At 37.9% G+C, this 17,279-nt stretch overlaps 1 protein-coding gene across 1 annotated transcript in view; it reads right to left on the reverse strand.

Annotated features, from left to right (window-relative positions):
* The window catches only part of LOC135701758 (lachesin-like), a 105,378-nt gene that overhangs the window by 27,674 nt on the left and 60,425 nt on the right, over window positions 1-17,279 (reverse strand). Inside the window, exon 7 of the mRNA XM_065222685.1 lies at window positions 7-141. Within this exon, the coding sequence (XP_065078757.1) occupies window positions 7-141 (135 nt within the window). The remainder of the gene's footprint in view (window positions 1-6; window positions 142-17,279) is intronic.

The raw sequence follows: 17,279 nt of genomic DNA on the forward strand, positions 1-17,279 counted from the left end.
GCTTACCTTGAGTTATGATTGTTTCGTTCTTCATCCAGTAATTGATTGATCTAGGGAAGGCTTCAGAGTTGCATTCGAGAGTTAGACGCTGGCCTAGTGCTGCTCCCACCAGCTGGTCCTGTATCCAAATCATGGGAACAACTGTAAAAGATAATCCATAAAACCTATATGTTAATGCTTTGGTTTATGCCTCGACAGTTAAATTATTTCACTATTTTATCAGAAAACATCGTTCATGTGTGTGTGTGTATATGTTTTTTATTATTATTTATTATTTGTTTATTTAATAATTTTATAATTACAGAGCTGATATAATGTTGAATTTTAAGATTAAGTACAGGTTTTAGAAATAGGGAAATTTTTGTATCATAAATCATACTTAACGGCGCCGGTGCACTATGGGGAAAGTGGTGGCCAAAAATCGAAAAATTGACTTGCTTTGAATGACGTATCTTGTAAACCATTTGATAGCCAAATAGTTAAAACCTAGATGCCCAAAATTTCAGCCCTCTGTGATGAAAACTCATTGCGCCACAGACATCAGACTTAGGAAAATTTTGAAAATTGTAGAAAAAATGCATTTGAAACAAATGCAATTTTCTCAGCGAATAACGGTCTAAACATTGAATTTAATACACCGTTGGAAAGCTAATTGTCTAAACTTGAAAATGGGTATGTTGATAAGGATACACGGTTAATTAAAATTGGTTAAAAATGGGCAGTTATTGAAAAAAAAAATGTTTTTTTGCCTAAGTTGGACTATATCTAACGAGCAGGGCCGAGCAGTCTCAAGAGACCACCACTACGTTTTAGTTTAGGGTCTATACTATCTGCAAAACAAGGATCCAGCTGCGTATAGCTGCGTATGAGCGTCATTTTGGCACAAAGTCGTAAAAATGATTTTTTAAATGTTTTTTTTTTGTTAATTACATATATCGATTATACGAGCATTAACCAAAAAAATCGTACAAATTAAACACTGGTTGAAAAGTGGAACTGTTAAATGTCAAATTTGGTCTTAAAAATGTTACACACTTAATTATTATTGTTGTTAAAAATGGGTAAAAACAGACCGAAAATTATCATTACATATAGAAACCGTATCTACCCAACTGGACTAAAAAGTTTTCAATGTTTTCACGATACCCTTTTGATATTTTCAATACATAATAACCAACGGAAAAAGAAAGACCACTACCAAAAGGAAATTACCTGTTCGAGTGCCATTTTACAATTTCTACCCACTAAACTTAGGTAAAACTATTATTGATGTTACCTACTTGCATTTAAAAGACGAGGACCATATTTTCAAATCATGAGTTTGTTTTCGGCTTTAACGCTAACAACGTGTGTGTGCTACCAACAATATTGTGCAGTAGTTTAATCGAAAATCTGAAAACAATTGTTTGTGATAATATGGATCATAGGAGCATCGTGTTACTTTTTGATCCAAAAGAATCTCAAGTAGTCAATGCAACAAAAGCATTTGAATATATCAAGAAAAAAAAATAATATTGATCTTGCCAAACAAGAACAACTTCTTAAAAAGTTGAAGTACGTAGCACAACATTTTTACAATGCGTGGCAAAAGGCTCACCGCCTACAAGAGCGCTTTGAGAAATACAATAAGGATTGGCTCGATAGTCATTTGGAACTTGCAGAGTACATCGCAGAAACACCTTCAACGTCAACTGGCCATGATGGACGCGGACGTCCACAAAAACAGTTTGATGAGCTTAGTGATAGAAGTAAGCGAAGGAAAACCGATGAAATATTTGGCGGTAATGTTGGCACTATAGAAAGAGCTCTTTTACTCACAAGACAAATTGCGTATAGACATGGGGATTCAAATATGGTGAATTTGATTGGCCATGTTCTCAAAAATCGAGAAAGTGCATTTAAAATATTTACGACTCTCAAAGATTCGCATGGAATGATGTCACCTGAAGAGGCGTTCGAATATTTTTTAGACTGCGATTTTTCTAAATATGCATATGAGCAAACAGTGAAAAAGAACCCATCAAGATTTCCGAGCTACAATGTAATTAAGAGTATGAAAAAAGTATGCTCACCTTCAGCCGAGTCAATCGAAGAGTCATCATCAAAAATTCAGGTAGACATAAATATCCACATATTTTTCCAGTACACCAACTTTAAATGTTTCTTTTTTTTCAGGTCAAATTACAGGCACTCATGAATCATACAACAGAAAGAATCATTCAAATCATCGATGCGGAAATCGTCCAACAAATGAATATCAACTATGACACAGAGCTACCCAAGTAACCATAGGCACGTTATTTCGCCTTTTTGGCTATATACAGCTGAACAACGGCTATACCAGTGTTTGCAAGTTCTGATGAGGTCCGTATATAGCCAAAAAGGCGAAATAACGTGCCTATGGTTACTTGGGTAGTGCTTTTAAGCAGCTGGGGTATGTATGGCTCAACAGGCTATTCACAATACAACCAAGCGCTATCAACGCCAAATCAAAAAGATGACAGTGACGTCTTTTCAGTGACAACTACTCCTATACAACTTTATTATAAGAACAACAAGAAAAACATTTTGTGGCATAATTTAACACCCCAAAGCATTCGGTTCTGTAGGCCAATTATGCTGGAATTTATCAAAGAGTCAAAAGAGATGGTGCTTAACACCAAGAGATTTATTGAAAATCAAATAAGTCAGCTTGTTCCAGTAAAAATCCAATTATCGAATGGTGAATATGTTTTGGTTGATTTTATTTTCGTTATGAGTATGATCGACGGCAAAGTTCTTAATCATGTAACTGATACTTCTTCCATGTCCAACTGTCCAATTTGTGGAGCTACTCCAAATGCAATGAGTGATATAGAGGTAATATTTTTTTTTTTCAAATTTTAAGGGCCATAAAAATAAGAATGTTTTTTTTTATACTTTACAGAAGTTTGAAGCAGGATACGATTCGAACGAAGATGCTCTGCATTACGGCATATCTCCACTGCATGCTTGGATGCGATTTTTTGAGTGTTTATTGCATATTTCCTATAGGATGGAAATTAAAACGTGGAAGATCACGAAGGATTTAAAGGCCAAATATCTTGAACGGAAAAAACTCGTTACTCAAAAATGTACGAAGCGTTCGGAGTACGAGTTGATCAACCCAGGGCAGGCGGAGCTGGGACCAGTACAACAGGAAATGTGTGTCGAAAAGTATTTTCAACTCCTGAATTACTTTCCAAACTTTTTGGATATCGACGAAGAGCTTATTATTAGATTTCGTAATATTTTAATAGTAATCAATTGCTAAGACCCGATCAATCCTAAAAAAATTGATGACTATTGTAAGGAAACATATCAGCGGTATCTTAATTTGTATGATTGGTATAAAATTCCAGCAACAGTGCATAAAGTACTCGCTCACGCTGGAAGCATAATAATCCATTCACCTGCTCCTCTTGGCATGTTAGCTGAGGAAGCAGCAGAGTGCCAACATAAACTACTAAAAAAATGTCGTACCCATCATGCTAGGAAAAGGTCACGAGTTGATAATCTACATGACGTCTTTATTCGAGCTATGAACTCATCTGATCCTTTGATAAGTTCAATAAATCTAGGTAATAGAATCCGAAAGCAGGTATCACTTGAATATCCAGATGTTGTGAAATCACTTTTAGTATTCGAAGATCTTGTCAGCTCTGAAAATATAAACACTGAAGGCAATGCACTAGATGCATTAATGGATGATGATTTTGGTCTTGATGAAAATGTAGAAAATGAGTAGAATTGCTTGTGAATTTAATTTAGTTTTAAGAGACAGTTATTAAATAAATTTTATTATGACAATTAGTCAAAGAAAATTATGTTTTATTTTGTAGTATATTCATCCCTGCAGTATAAAAAATGTAGTTCAACTTAGTTAACGATGTTGATATGTGTTCAGTAAAAATAATGGAAACATAGTAAAAAAATAATCCTTTCGACTAGCTTTAATGATTTATTTCTCGCCTTGAGTATCATAACGACATAACTGCATTGATCGATTTGTCTTCATCGATTTTTTCTTTTGTTAATAACTGGACCAAATCGAAGCCGATCGTCGTGATTTTTTTACTGACGGAAAAGGATCATAACCAGTGCTGCAAAATTTCGACACTAAAAACTGATAATAACAAAACAACCCTGGTCACTCATTTCAGCAGAGAGTCACCATCAGTAGCAATCAATATCAATTGTCAGTGATATTACCAGTGATGGCATAATCCTCACTCAAATGATTTTGTTTCGCTCTCAAGGGCTCCCAATATCACGCATGACATTGGAATAAAATATCAAGCATGATATTGTTTTTACAAGCTCCTTTGATATTGCGAGACTATTCAGAACATGTAAAATTGTAGCCACGAGTTGACTTACCACAAAAATGATTCCTTTGCACATCGTTTTCTTAGAAAGAGAAAGCATAGTTTGCTATCTTTCTTTACTCTTCACAGATGGCAGACACGAAGTTACTGCTGCCAGCAGTGATGGATGTTTCGTTTCGTGTTCGGATGTACAGCAAAAATCTTGAAGCTCAAACTCAACACAGTAACAGTGAGAATTGTAGCCGGGGAGTTTTGTTAGCATGGTATCATAGCAACCGTATCACAGCTTGTAATATCATCTGCTGTTGTTTGCGTGTTGAGTTTTTGGTCTACGATACTCAAATGAGATTATGCACATTGGTGAGATTAGATCTTTTGATATTTTCACAACACTGGATATTACTATCAGTGACGACGATGTGCAGTTTTTTCATTTGCTGAATTACTATCGAAATCAAATTAATTTAGCAAAACAGTTACATAGAACCATCAAAGTGAATACGAATCATCATCATTATCAGCCTGGAGAACAATAATGTGACACAGAATGCGCAAATTCACAGTTTTTTTTACCAAGGGAATCTTTGTCACTGACAAAGAAAAGAGTGAGATTTTGACAAAGGAAATTTTGATTTTCAGTTCTATCAGTGTTGCTGCTGAAATGAATTTTGTCTATATCCACTGAAGTTTTCTCAATGAAAATGACAAATCGCAGCACTGATCATAACATCTTGCCACAGTCCAAAAATTGCGTCGATCGGTTTCGGTTTGGCCAAGTTATTAACGAAAGAGAAAATCGATCAATGCAGATACGCCCTTATGATGCTAAAGGCGAGATTTGGACGGAAAAAATATTTTCAGTAGAGGGGAGGTTCGATAGACAAATAATTCTTCATCAAAATACCTGATTGGTAAAACAATACTCTTATATCACATATATAAAAAAATGGGGGAGGGGTCAGGTCTTGGCTAGGAGGGGGGGGGGGGTTTCCACCTCCACCTTTCCTATTTAATCTTATGCACAGCAACCTTATTCTAGTTTTGATTTGCATTTGAACTGTCCCTAAAATTAAAAACAAACTTTCAAGTTTATTGTACAGGAATAGCTCATTACTGGGTTTAATACTAGTTACACCTTCCGGATGCGATGAAAATACATAAATATGACTAATTTTATGCTTAACTTACTATAATACCATCAAAAAGTGCGGAAAAACCAATAAAATATTTTTGGCCACCACTTTGTATGGAGCCGCCCCATAGTGCGGTGGTGTAGTGGTAAGCGTGATTACCTGATGTTCTGAGGCATAACATCTCTGATCACGCCTTCCTTCGGATGGGAAGTAAAGCCATTGGTCCCCGGTTCATGAGTTGATGGGTCGATAGGTAGGGTCCAGGTGTGGGAGCTGCCTTCCTGGCACGTCGGTAGCATTGGTGCTCAGCACGGAAAACAAGATCGACGGAAAAAACAATCCAAAGGAAAAAAAAAAAAAAAAAATCATACTTCAAATCTCTACATTTATAAAATTGTCATCCACGAATCTCGAGAAGAACGCGAGTATTCGGTTGAATTTCTTCAACTTTAGATTTAAGACATTAATAATGTATAACGGAAATGATAATTTGGCTCTCGGAGACGAACCAGCGTTCAGCTGAAAGTCTCCTTAATAAAGATAACTAACTAACTAATTTGGCTCTGTAAAGTTTATTCAATTCTTAAGTGTTTTTTTTTCTCTGTGGCAAAGTACAAAGAGCTGTTTAGCAATTACATGCGAAATCTTCCTGAAAAAGCTGAAATGTGACGCAAACCTTCCCGATTTAAATGAAACGTTGTCTATGTTTTCGACAGGAGGGAATATGAATCTGCCATAGCTATTTAGGCCATTTTGGCTCAAGCATCATATGCTAAAAGGGCGTATGCATTTCCATAAGCACTATATTTGAAAAAAAAAATGAATCTCAATAAATATTGATTGTAACGAAATAGTATCTAAGTGCAAGTTGTAGAGCAATGATTTAAAAACCTGATTAATATAAAAACCTGATTAATATAAACACTGAAGCAAATAACTGATCATGTTCATTAAAAACAAACTACAATTAAAAAAATTGAAGATTTTTTTTTCTTGGAAAAATGGAAGTAAATTAGTGCTTTATATAAAAAAAAAACTAATTCTGAGCTGGTGCAAAGATTATTAACAGCCCGAATTTTCATGAAATTTTTTGTGGATTCAAATGAAAAGTAAGAATTTTAAGGTATAATTACAAAATCTGATGAAATTTTGAACAAAAATCTGTTTTTCCTGTGTGCATGCCTTTTCTATATGTTTGTCGTGTTGTACCATCGGTAGCTTATGTTTTTGATCAAGTGCAATTAATTTCCAAAGATCCTTTTGCACCTTTAAAATTCAAGTTTGAAGTTACAGACCCAAAGGTAATGCTCAGATTTTTTTTTATCAGACAGGTAGAAGTGGTGAGTCACCATCGCGAATACATACACATCGGGTGCAAAATAAAAAAAAAAAACTACAAAAGTCATACGCCGATGCCGCAAAGCAGTCGCCATCGCAAAAAAAAAACGAGTCTACACGAAACGAAAATCAATTATTTCATTCATGTGTTTCATTTATACATTTTTGCCAAAACATCAGCCTTATATATTCCATAAGACAAACCACATAGGTCCTATAAGAATGCATAAAAGGTATGTGTGATCGCTTATACATTTCATTTGACCCATGATCTTCATTAACTTTTTGCAAGACGTCTGCTTATTAGTTGACTTATACATTTTATGAATAATCAGCAATAGAAATTTGCCGAAAGGTATAAGGAGATTTCTATCCGTGTAGTTGACTACCCAAGTAACCAGTAAGCATTAGAACAATGCTCTAATTTAGCACTATATTCACATATAAAACAGTGATTAAATGCTTATCATGCAGTATATACTTATAAAGGGCTGATATAAAGCTAAAAAGGCGAAATAGCGGGCTAATAAAATGCTACGATGGCAGCCTCAAATAAGCATTACTAATGCTGATCTAGGGTATCTTATAAAACGTCAAATTTTTTTACCGCGCTCTATTTTTAGAAATTTTTATATAAATTTAATTTATTTTCATCGACCCAAACTGAATGAAAACAAAAAAGAAATCTTTCTACAGGTCCCATAACTCATAGGTTTTTCTCAACTTATTTGAAACCTTTGTTCAATTTCATCAGGTTTGTTATTTTCCAGCGAAACATGTTTAGGGATGAGAAGTCAAATGCTAGCTTCTACGTATGATGCATCAGACAAGTGGTTCCACTCTTCTTCGGAATCTTCATCGGGACTATAATCTGTCAGGGAATTATCCAGGGAAGCTGTCTGAGAATTGCCTTCATCAGTCTCCTCGTCTGCAGAATTTGTTGGACGTTCCGGAACCGCACAAACAAATAATGCTGATTCTGATCCCAGTTCATTCGGTTGCTCAATTTCCGTAGCATTGGGAACATCAGAAACGTTTATATTACGATACACATGTACTTTTCGTCTGAAATGTCCACTTTTTAACGTTTTTTTCCACTTCTGAGGACCGTCCATGTTATTTTGATTTTATAAAGTATTTTTGATGATCAACACATAACTTTTTAGCCCTTCTAAACTTTAATCAAGCCCTTTATAAGCACTCAAGAAAGTTTTAATGCTAGGCTTTCTAAATGCATGTAAGCACTAAATCATTGCACTATATGCGCATACTAAGCTTTCTGAATGCTTATTTTTATTAATGCTTCTGTGCACTAGCAATGCTAATATGAGGCTCATATGCATTAAAAATGCTAATATACGGCTTTTTGGCATTAGGAATGCTGAATTAGTGCCAATATAGAGCTATGGCTTAATGCTTATGGTTACTTGGGTATAGTGCGAACCAAACCGCTCCCAATGCGATACAAACCGCTCCCGATGCGAGCCAAACTAAAACAAACTCGAACCAAGCTACCCAGCCTCGATTCGAACCAATCTCGGCCAAATCGGTTACCATGCTACCACCGAAACAAATTCTTCAACGTAAACAACAAAAGCAGTTACTACACCCAGTTCTGACTGAAAATAATTTCCCCACGGGAGAGAGAAGGATTAGTATTTTCCATTTAATTCCACTACTTTATTTGCTTATCCTTGACAGATACGCGTATTTCGTCTACAATGTGCAGACTTCTTCAGTGTCTTGTACTAATACTCGACTGGCAGTCGAGTATTAGTACAAGACACTGAAGAAGTCTGCACATTGTAGACGAAATACGCGTATCTGTCAAGGATAAGCAAATAAAGTAGTGGAATTAAATGGAAAATACTAATCCTTCTCTCTCTCATTATACAGGTATTCCACTAAGACGCCCACATTCATCAGGAATTTCCCCACGTTAACCTCTATCTCGGCTTCGATTCCTCCATGGGACAGCGGGTCATTGACTCCCTCTACAAGTCAACAACCCCCTGCTAGCGGTGGAGTGGATCGCAAACTGCTGTTGTATGGAAACGAAACAGATTTGTCTGTAGGCTCATCCAGCTCCAGAAGGCACCTCTGCACTCGAGCACCAGACAAGAAGTCTCGCGTGGATGACAACTGCGACGACAAGTGAGATGGGTGTAACCAACTGCCCCTGAATCATGAACTAAGGGCTGAGTTCTTCATTTACAACCTCGTCATCATCAACATCAACAATATTACGAACGCAACGAAGATTGACGTTCTTAGAACCTTGGTACGAACGCTGGAGCTGGATATCGTTTTCCTCAAGGAGGTGGGGAATAAGCAGCTCGCTCTCCCTGGCTTCAACGTTATCTGCAATGTGGACCAAGCAAGACGGGGAACGGCAATCGCGCTGAAAGACCACCTACAATTCTCGCATGTGGAGAAGAGCTTGGATGGTCGTCTCATCGCTTTGAGGGTGCAAAACACGACGCTCTGCACCGTATATGTACCATCGGGGACAGTTGTTCGTGCGGAAAGAGAAATCGATCGCGTACTACCTTGATTACAACACTCAAAACGTCATCCTCGATTTTAACTGCGTGCTCTCCAAATGACCGTACGGCAGCGACAGCTTCACGATTTGTCGCTGAAACTGTACCCCACAAGCCCCGCACCCACGTACGTCACACACCATGCGGCATCCAGGCTCGACCGCATGTATGTCAGCGCTGGGCTTTGCGAGCAGCTACGGAGTGCTGCCACGCACGTATGCTCGTTCACTGATCATAAAGCTCTAACAGCGCGCATTTACCTTCCCCACCTTGGCCGCGAACAAGAACGCGGTTTTTGGTCCCTCCGCCCTCACCTCTTAACCGCCGAGAACATAGAGGAATTCCAAGTGCGATGAAAGTTTTGGACCCGCCAACGGAGAAATTTCCCTAGCTGGATGACATGGCGGCTCTCATGCGCGAAGCAAAAATAAAATTCTTTTTCCGCTGGAAGTAGAGCGAAGCTGACGCTGAACAACAACGTCTCTACGAGCAATTGCGACTCGCATATGATGGCTATTACCAGAATCCCACCATGCTGGTGGGCATCAACCGCACAAAAGCACAAATGCTCAAGTTGCAGCGGCAGTTTGCGAAAAATTTCATTCGCATCAACGAGACGTCTGTAGCCGGCGACAGCATATCCTTTTTCCAGTTGGGTGATAAGCGACGTAAAAAAACATTTTTAACAGGACTGCAGAACGAACAAGGAGAGGAAATACATGACTCTCTGAAGATCAAGCAACACATGGTCCGATACTTCAGGGACCTGTATGCGACGGAAGAGACGAGGTAGGTTGGGGAAGAAATTTTCGACAGCCGTACCCGATAACGACGAAGCCAACGCAAATCACCGGGGATTGATGGAGTTCTACCTACGAACATTCGACGTCATCTATCAAGAGCTCTACTTCGTTATTACTAAATCTGTGACGAATGAGCTACCATCTGAATTAGCCGATGGTACAATCGTGGTTAAAAAGTGAGGTGGGGATGGGATAGCAAGAGCATACCATCCGATCAGCCTGTTCAACGTCGATTTTAAAATCCATCGAGTTGTCCGCTCTATTTTTCAAGCTACACTCTCGCTCAAAGCTCGAAGGAAGCAGAAGGGGAGGATGATCTCGTTCGATCTTGATCACGCGTTTGATCGGGTCTCTCATGAGTTGCTGCATCGGACCCTGCTCTCTCTGGGTTTCGACCAGGGTTTCGTCTGCTGGCTTTCTCGGGTCGCTGTTGCCTCTTCATCACGGCTTTTAGAGAATGGGTGCTTCTCAGAGCCGTTCCGTATAGAAAGGTTCGTACATCAGGGAGACCCGATGTCGATACTGCTGTTCGTGCTATATCTTCATCCCCTCTTCACCCGGGTGGAGCGTGTTGGTGTTGGTGATCTTTGAGTTGCGTATACTGTTGACATCACGGTGATTGCCACCTCAACGCAAACGATCGACCAGATTTATCAGTTTTTTCGTAGTTGCGAGATCGTATCCGACGCAAAGCTAAATCGACTGAAAACAGTGGCGATCCATGTCGGTTTCATCAATGGAGATCCAATGACGATATCAGGGCTGCAGACAAAGGAGAATCTCAAGGTGCTGGGCGTTATTTTCACCAACTCAGTGCGGCTGATGGTTAAACAAAACTGGGATGCTTTATTATCCAGGATGGTTGCATAACATGCGCTCCCTTTCCCTGCCGCAGAAAGTGCTGCTGCTGAACACATTTATCACTGCGAAGGTGTGGTAGGGGAGAACAGTACATACGCACCCCCGGGGTAAGACGCACTTTTTCATTTTATTTTGAGTTTTTCTTGGAATTTTTAATCCAATTCTAGGATTTATCATGCAGGATTTTGAGTTCAGATGCTATGCCAGAAGTGCTGCTTGATAAGACAACAAAAAAGTTACTTAAAAGCCATGAAAAACACAAATGAAAGTCAGCTGGTGCGTTCTGCCCAGGGGGTGCGTTGTATACCATTCTCCCCTACATCTCGTCTGTTATTCCACCGTAATGTGCTCACACGGTGAAGCTCACATCAACGATGGGGCCTTTTCTTTTTCATGGGCTACCCGCACGAGTCCCAATAAAGCAGTTGGCGGGCAGCAGAGGGAAGGGTGGACTGAAACTGCAACTACTGGCGATCAAATGCAAGGCGCTTCTGGTCAATCGTCACCTGCAGGAGATCGGTTTCCTTCCTTTTTATCATTCCCTTCTTGGCCAAAATATTCCCCCCCCCCCGCCGATCTTCCTTGACTAGCTCCTCTCTCAGCAAATTCCCTTTTTTTGACACCACATCCAACAAAACCCCTCCAGCGATCAAATTCATCGTCTCTACTTGGAACAAACTGAGCTACCTATAGTGGAACGAAACCATCCAGGTATCAATTGGAATCAATTGGAATTGGATGAACATATCATCAAGAAGGTTGTCGTCAAGCCAGCGTACTGATCTTTACCTGCTAGTGAACGAGAGCACCGTAGACTGATGAACATCATCGACGAGCAAACGACCCTAACTGTCTGCACTGCACGGTTAGAATCCAGACTTTGCAACAAAAATTTTGTGAGTGCCCTCGAGTTGCTGCAGCTTGGTCACACATCCAGCGAAAATTGACGACGACGTCAAAGTCACGAGTTATAAAAAAGCAATGGACAAAATAGGTACGTTTCTGCTGTAGTTGAGTAGCATCACAGAACAGATAGGTAACTCAGAGCAAACGGTTTCATCTGAAACTGAGTTCATGCTTTTCATGTTATTTTTGCTATTCCTTTCTATTTTCATTTCGCAGTGCACATGATGATTTTAAATCTTGTATAAATTGGTATAATTGCCGTTAAAACATTTTTCTTACAGTACGTCCCTAATTGTCTGAACATGCAAAAATCAAATTTTCTTTTTTTTTTCAATGCTTGGCCAAAACAATCATTATTGACGTAATTCTACCGGTTTTGTTTGAATACGTGATACCCTGATAACTTTGCATAAACTCACTATTAGTATCATAATTTGTTTGAACCAATTATAAACATATTTGATGGGATGTTGGTGAAATGTCTCGTTTTTAAATATGGTGATTGCAAATGTGTTTGTGGAAAAACTATGTATGTATGTACAACTATGCCACTTGCTGTTCTGACTCTGTATGATAATAATAAGGTTCGATGCCTCCGCCATTTAACCATTCATGGTCGAGCAAATGGTGTATTTTTTTGTTCAATTCAACTAAACAACAACGAAAACGCAACGTAAAAGTTTAAAGTCCATGCGCGGACAAAATGATATAGTTCAAAAAATCTGTCTGCAGGTTTGTGCCAAAGAGGAGTCTCAGCATTTTTGATACATAAAACCTGCCGTAATACGTGATTTTACCTTAAACCGTAAGTAGGGGTGACAGTGGACCAAAAATTAAACATGTTAAGTTTTAAAAATATCTGGAATATATAGAAAATGATTACTAAATCATGTTGCTTGCACTCCTGAGGTAAAGCGTATATAAAATTATCATGTTGTTTTGTTTAAATAGTGTTCAAAAGTTAAGTGCCATAAATAACTTTAAAAAGCGTTGTTTAAAATGGTCCATTGGTAATCACATATTTTAACATACTTTTATGCAAGGTTGCAAATTCTCATTTCATCTAAAACAATTTTTTTTTAATTATGAAATAATTAGATGCTTTGATCATATTTTGAATTGGTAGGATACAAGAAGAGGTTGCAAAGAATGTGTTTATTTCACTTCATGAGAGTCACAATCAGCGATTTTTCACACACTCACTCACTCACTCACTCAGCGATAAGAAAATCGATGATTGTGACTAATACAAAGCAAAATTTACAGGTTTTATGTTTCAAACGCATACTTTGTCATCTGTTCTTGTAAGTTACAAGTTTGTTTTTGTTTTTTTTTTTAAATTATAGTCATTTTAACGCTTTTGGGTCATTCGTGACTTGTCCGGGGGTGAGATTTGAACTTGTGACTTTGGCGTGAGAGGTATGGATTCTAACCACTACGCCGGAGTCGCCCCATGTAGTAAGTTACAAGTAAAACATGCCATCATACCATCTTTTGGTTTTATTATTCCAAAAAACATTATGTTAGCTGAAATAAGTATTTTTAACCTTGCTTTTATGTGGATAGACATGGATTAAACGTGATCCTTATTCATATATTCGATTGACATTATGATAATTTCCAAATGTACTCCTCATAGTTACATTGCATTTACTTATTTTGAGATTTATGGTCAAATATATTTTTTGGCCCAAAGTCACCCCTCATAAGGAATTTCAATGGTCCAGTTTTTATAGATTTTTAGTTAAATGAAATTTTGATTTAAATCAACCATCTCTTCAACAGTCGTATATATATTATTTATGAATCATTATTTGCATGCTTAAAACTAATTTCCTCGCTAAAATGTGAATTTGATATGGAACGGAACTTAAAATTGTGAATTTTGGCACAATTTACCCCCAAATTACGGTACTATCTTCTTTTTTGCACGTTCATCAAGTGCACCAGCGCGACTGTTGGAAGTTTCATAAATCCACTAATTAGCTAAATCTATACAAATATGCTAATAAAGATCATGTGTCAAATAAGCTGTGCATCTATAACATAATTATAATCCGTTGCGTTTGGCTTTTCAATAGTAGCAATCCTTAGTAAAAAAATTAAAATAACGTAAAGTTTTCATTTGATTTACATGATCAAAATATAAGGGTAGTACTGTACGATTCTTGTTGTCAATTATACCAGTACCAGCAATGCCAGATTGAAAGAAAAATATTAAATCCTAGTACACAACTAACCTTGGATTAAACCACTATGTACTGATAAGCATACAAATGTTACATGTAAAAGTAACATGACAACCTTTATTTAATTATTCCATTGAATTATTCGATCAATAAATCAAAGGCATTAAGCAAAGGAATGCAATAAATATTATCACACACGCAATGAATCGAAAAGTCTAGGAAAACTGGCAACAAGGCGCCACATATGAGATTTCTTCATAGGAGTAAAGAGTTAAGGAGCTCTCGTCAACGGCAATCTCTATGTCTTCGGTATATTTAATTGTACTTGCCACACAATTATGCTAATGTAAAATGATACCGGCACAGAAAGCTCTCAATAAATAACTGTTGAAGTGTATCTAGAACACTAAGCTTAGAGCACGCGATAAGCTTATATGCGATAAGCAATAAGTTTCAATGCGAAGTAGAAGAAGAAGAAGAAGAAGAATTCAAAACAAGAATTTTTTTTTTTTTATATAATAAAATGTTCTCATTTTTCCTACAGACACTCTATACATAAGCACCAACAGAAGTGTACACACCTTTCAATATATGAATCTTGGGTACGTTTGAATTTTATATACAAGTAAAGCTGGTATAAATGGTAAAAGGTGGCGTAAGTGTAAATAAATTTTGAGTGTAAAAAGCGTTCTCTCCACCGCTAGGTGTCACTACCAATTGAAATTTAAATGCCTCCGTTTCTGATTCCCATGTTACCTATCTGTTCTGTGGTAGCATCATACGATTGAAGAGTATGTTTTAAGGCTCCCCAACACTCGTGAGATTTATTCGAAGCGGGAGCGGAAGCAAATAAATTGCGTTTACCTCGACAGTGAAATTCGCGCAGGTGACCACACCGGAGCGACAGTTGATCATGTGCAATGGATTCGGCGACGAACGAATAGACGCTTTTGTTGCTCAGTTAACCATTGATTTGGTTGTCTCATGGGATTTGAGTTGTCGGATAATGAGTATTGTCAGATGTTGGCCACTTTCTGGGGGTATCCGGCACATGCCCAGATGTAGCCAATGTGGATCGATGTGTCGCAAGATAGATTTTGGCTCATGTCAGATGTTTTCATCGTCGCACTTGGTTTCTGTTGTCGACAGACACAACATTTGCTGTGCAGTGTCGTAATGATTGTAGTTTATTTGGGTAACCTCCATTGCTGTTGGCCTGTTATCGCCTTTTTGTAGGCTAGGTATTTCAAGAATCCCGTTGTATGATCTTTTCCGTTCTCTTTTTTTGCGGAGCAGCCTGTCAGTTATGTTTTTAATATGATGAGATACAACATAATAATGTTGGGCAAAGCTGTAGAAAACATTACTGTGAACAACTTTGCTGAGGATTATAACTTTCTAGCTCTTATAAATGCTGAGATTTAAACGTTTTTTTCGTGGAGACATCATTAAAATCAATTTTGTATCCATAACTTTTTCTACAATATTTCTTCATGTTTGACATATTCTTCAAAGATGTTAAAAATATCAAATTACATATCTTTCAAGAAGACTGTAAATTGCTATCAATAATATTTGAAAAGTTATTTACATTTTTTGGTTGAAAATTGGCCAACTTCCAATACCAATAACTTCTAAAAGGGCAAAAACGAGCAGGCCATTCTTTGAGCAATTGAAAGTACAAGAAAATGCAATAAAATGGTAAAGAAACCAGACCGCCCCCACGTTACCCTTAACCGAAATACTTGCATTGAAACTTGTCACTTTTCAGAATTTAAAATGGCGATTTTGTGAAACCACGGGACTGTTATCGAGTAGGTGTGAAAACTGGCATACAAATGGATAATCAAGCAACCTGGGTTATTTCTATTGACTCGTTTTCTCCCGTTTAGAAGTTATTGGTATTGGAAGTTGGCCAATTTTTAACCCAAAAATGTAAATAACTTTTCAGGGGGAGGTAGCTCATCGATTCTTCCGGTTCGCCTCCTAGCATCGTGCTATAAGGTACCAGGCGATAACCAGGGTAGTTGATCGATAGCTCGATGACGTCATTTCGTTGGCGTCTGCAATGGGAAATTCTCATAGCAGGCGTTGACGATGGGACGTTGTCGAGTTGTTGAATAGCAACTATCGTGGTAACTCACCGATTACCTGTCGATCTGCCAAATTTGGAAAGACGTCTGCATTGAATTGTCTCATATAATAATATTCCGCCCACTATATCACAAGAAATTGCGAGTAGCTGAGTGGAAAGGAGATAAGTTAAGCATTGGGTACAGGACCAAGTCTCCCCTGGGTGGTGCAAGAAGATGAGCGCAATAGAATCATCAAGTTGCCATAAGGCACGGAATGAGACTATTGCATGGCTGGGTAGTAAAAGTCTTCCATACGTTAGTCATTTCAGGTGGATTAGAACAGGTTTAGGTTTAGGGTGGGCGTTGGCCAGATTTGGATTTTTCAGATATAATCATAAATAGGACCTAGATTATTTAATACACTAGTAACCTCAACTTCTGTCACAATGTTTCATTGTGACTAATCAACACTCAATGGGTAAAATATCAAATTTGCGGTAAATTTGAAAAAAAGGTAACTTGGAGTGTAGAGCGCACTGCCCACTGGACGATTCTAAAGCCTGACCAATATATATATAGATACATTCATACCATTGGCATTTTGTATTTGAGATAAGACAGAGACAGGATGCGGAGGGCCCGCTTAGGGGGAGCGTAACCCATGTTATGGCTTCAATTTATTAAATAGTTCAGATAGGCTGGAAATGATAGGTTCATGTTGAGAAAATGTACCATATGGTGCCCGTTCACTGATCAAAATTAAATTAGATTCAAATCGTCAGGCCCTGCCCTGTAATAAGGGGATTGACTATGATTTGTCAAGTTTCATTTTGCATTTGCATATAATTGTAAGTTTCGGTTTGCTTTTGTAATTGTAAGATAGATAGTTTGGCTAAATTGAAACATTGAGTTGTATAAACTTGACGAATCATACCTCTAAAATAGTAGTAGTTACAGTGCCGCATTATCTAACAACCACTGCCTGCAACTAATGTTGAAGGGGTCAGCAGGGCTGATTACGGATCAAAACTAACATAACTCTAACACTGAAATGATCCCGAAACTAACCCTCATTCATTGCACTT

This window comes from Ochlerotatus camptorhynchus, unplaced genomic scaffold (genome assembly GCF_037179485.1).
Source record: "Ochlerotatus camptorhynchus isolate MF236.1 unplaced genomic scaffold, CSIRO-AGI_Acam_v1.1 ptg000176l, whole genome shotgun sequence".
NCBI classification, from domain to species: Eukaryota; Metazoa; Arthropoda; class Insecta; order Diptera; family Culicidae; genus Ochlerotatus; species Ochlerotatus camptorhynchus.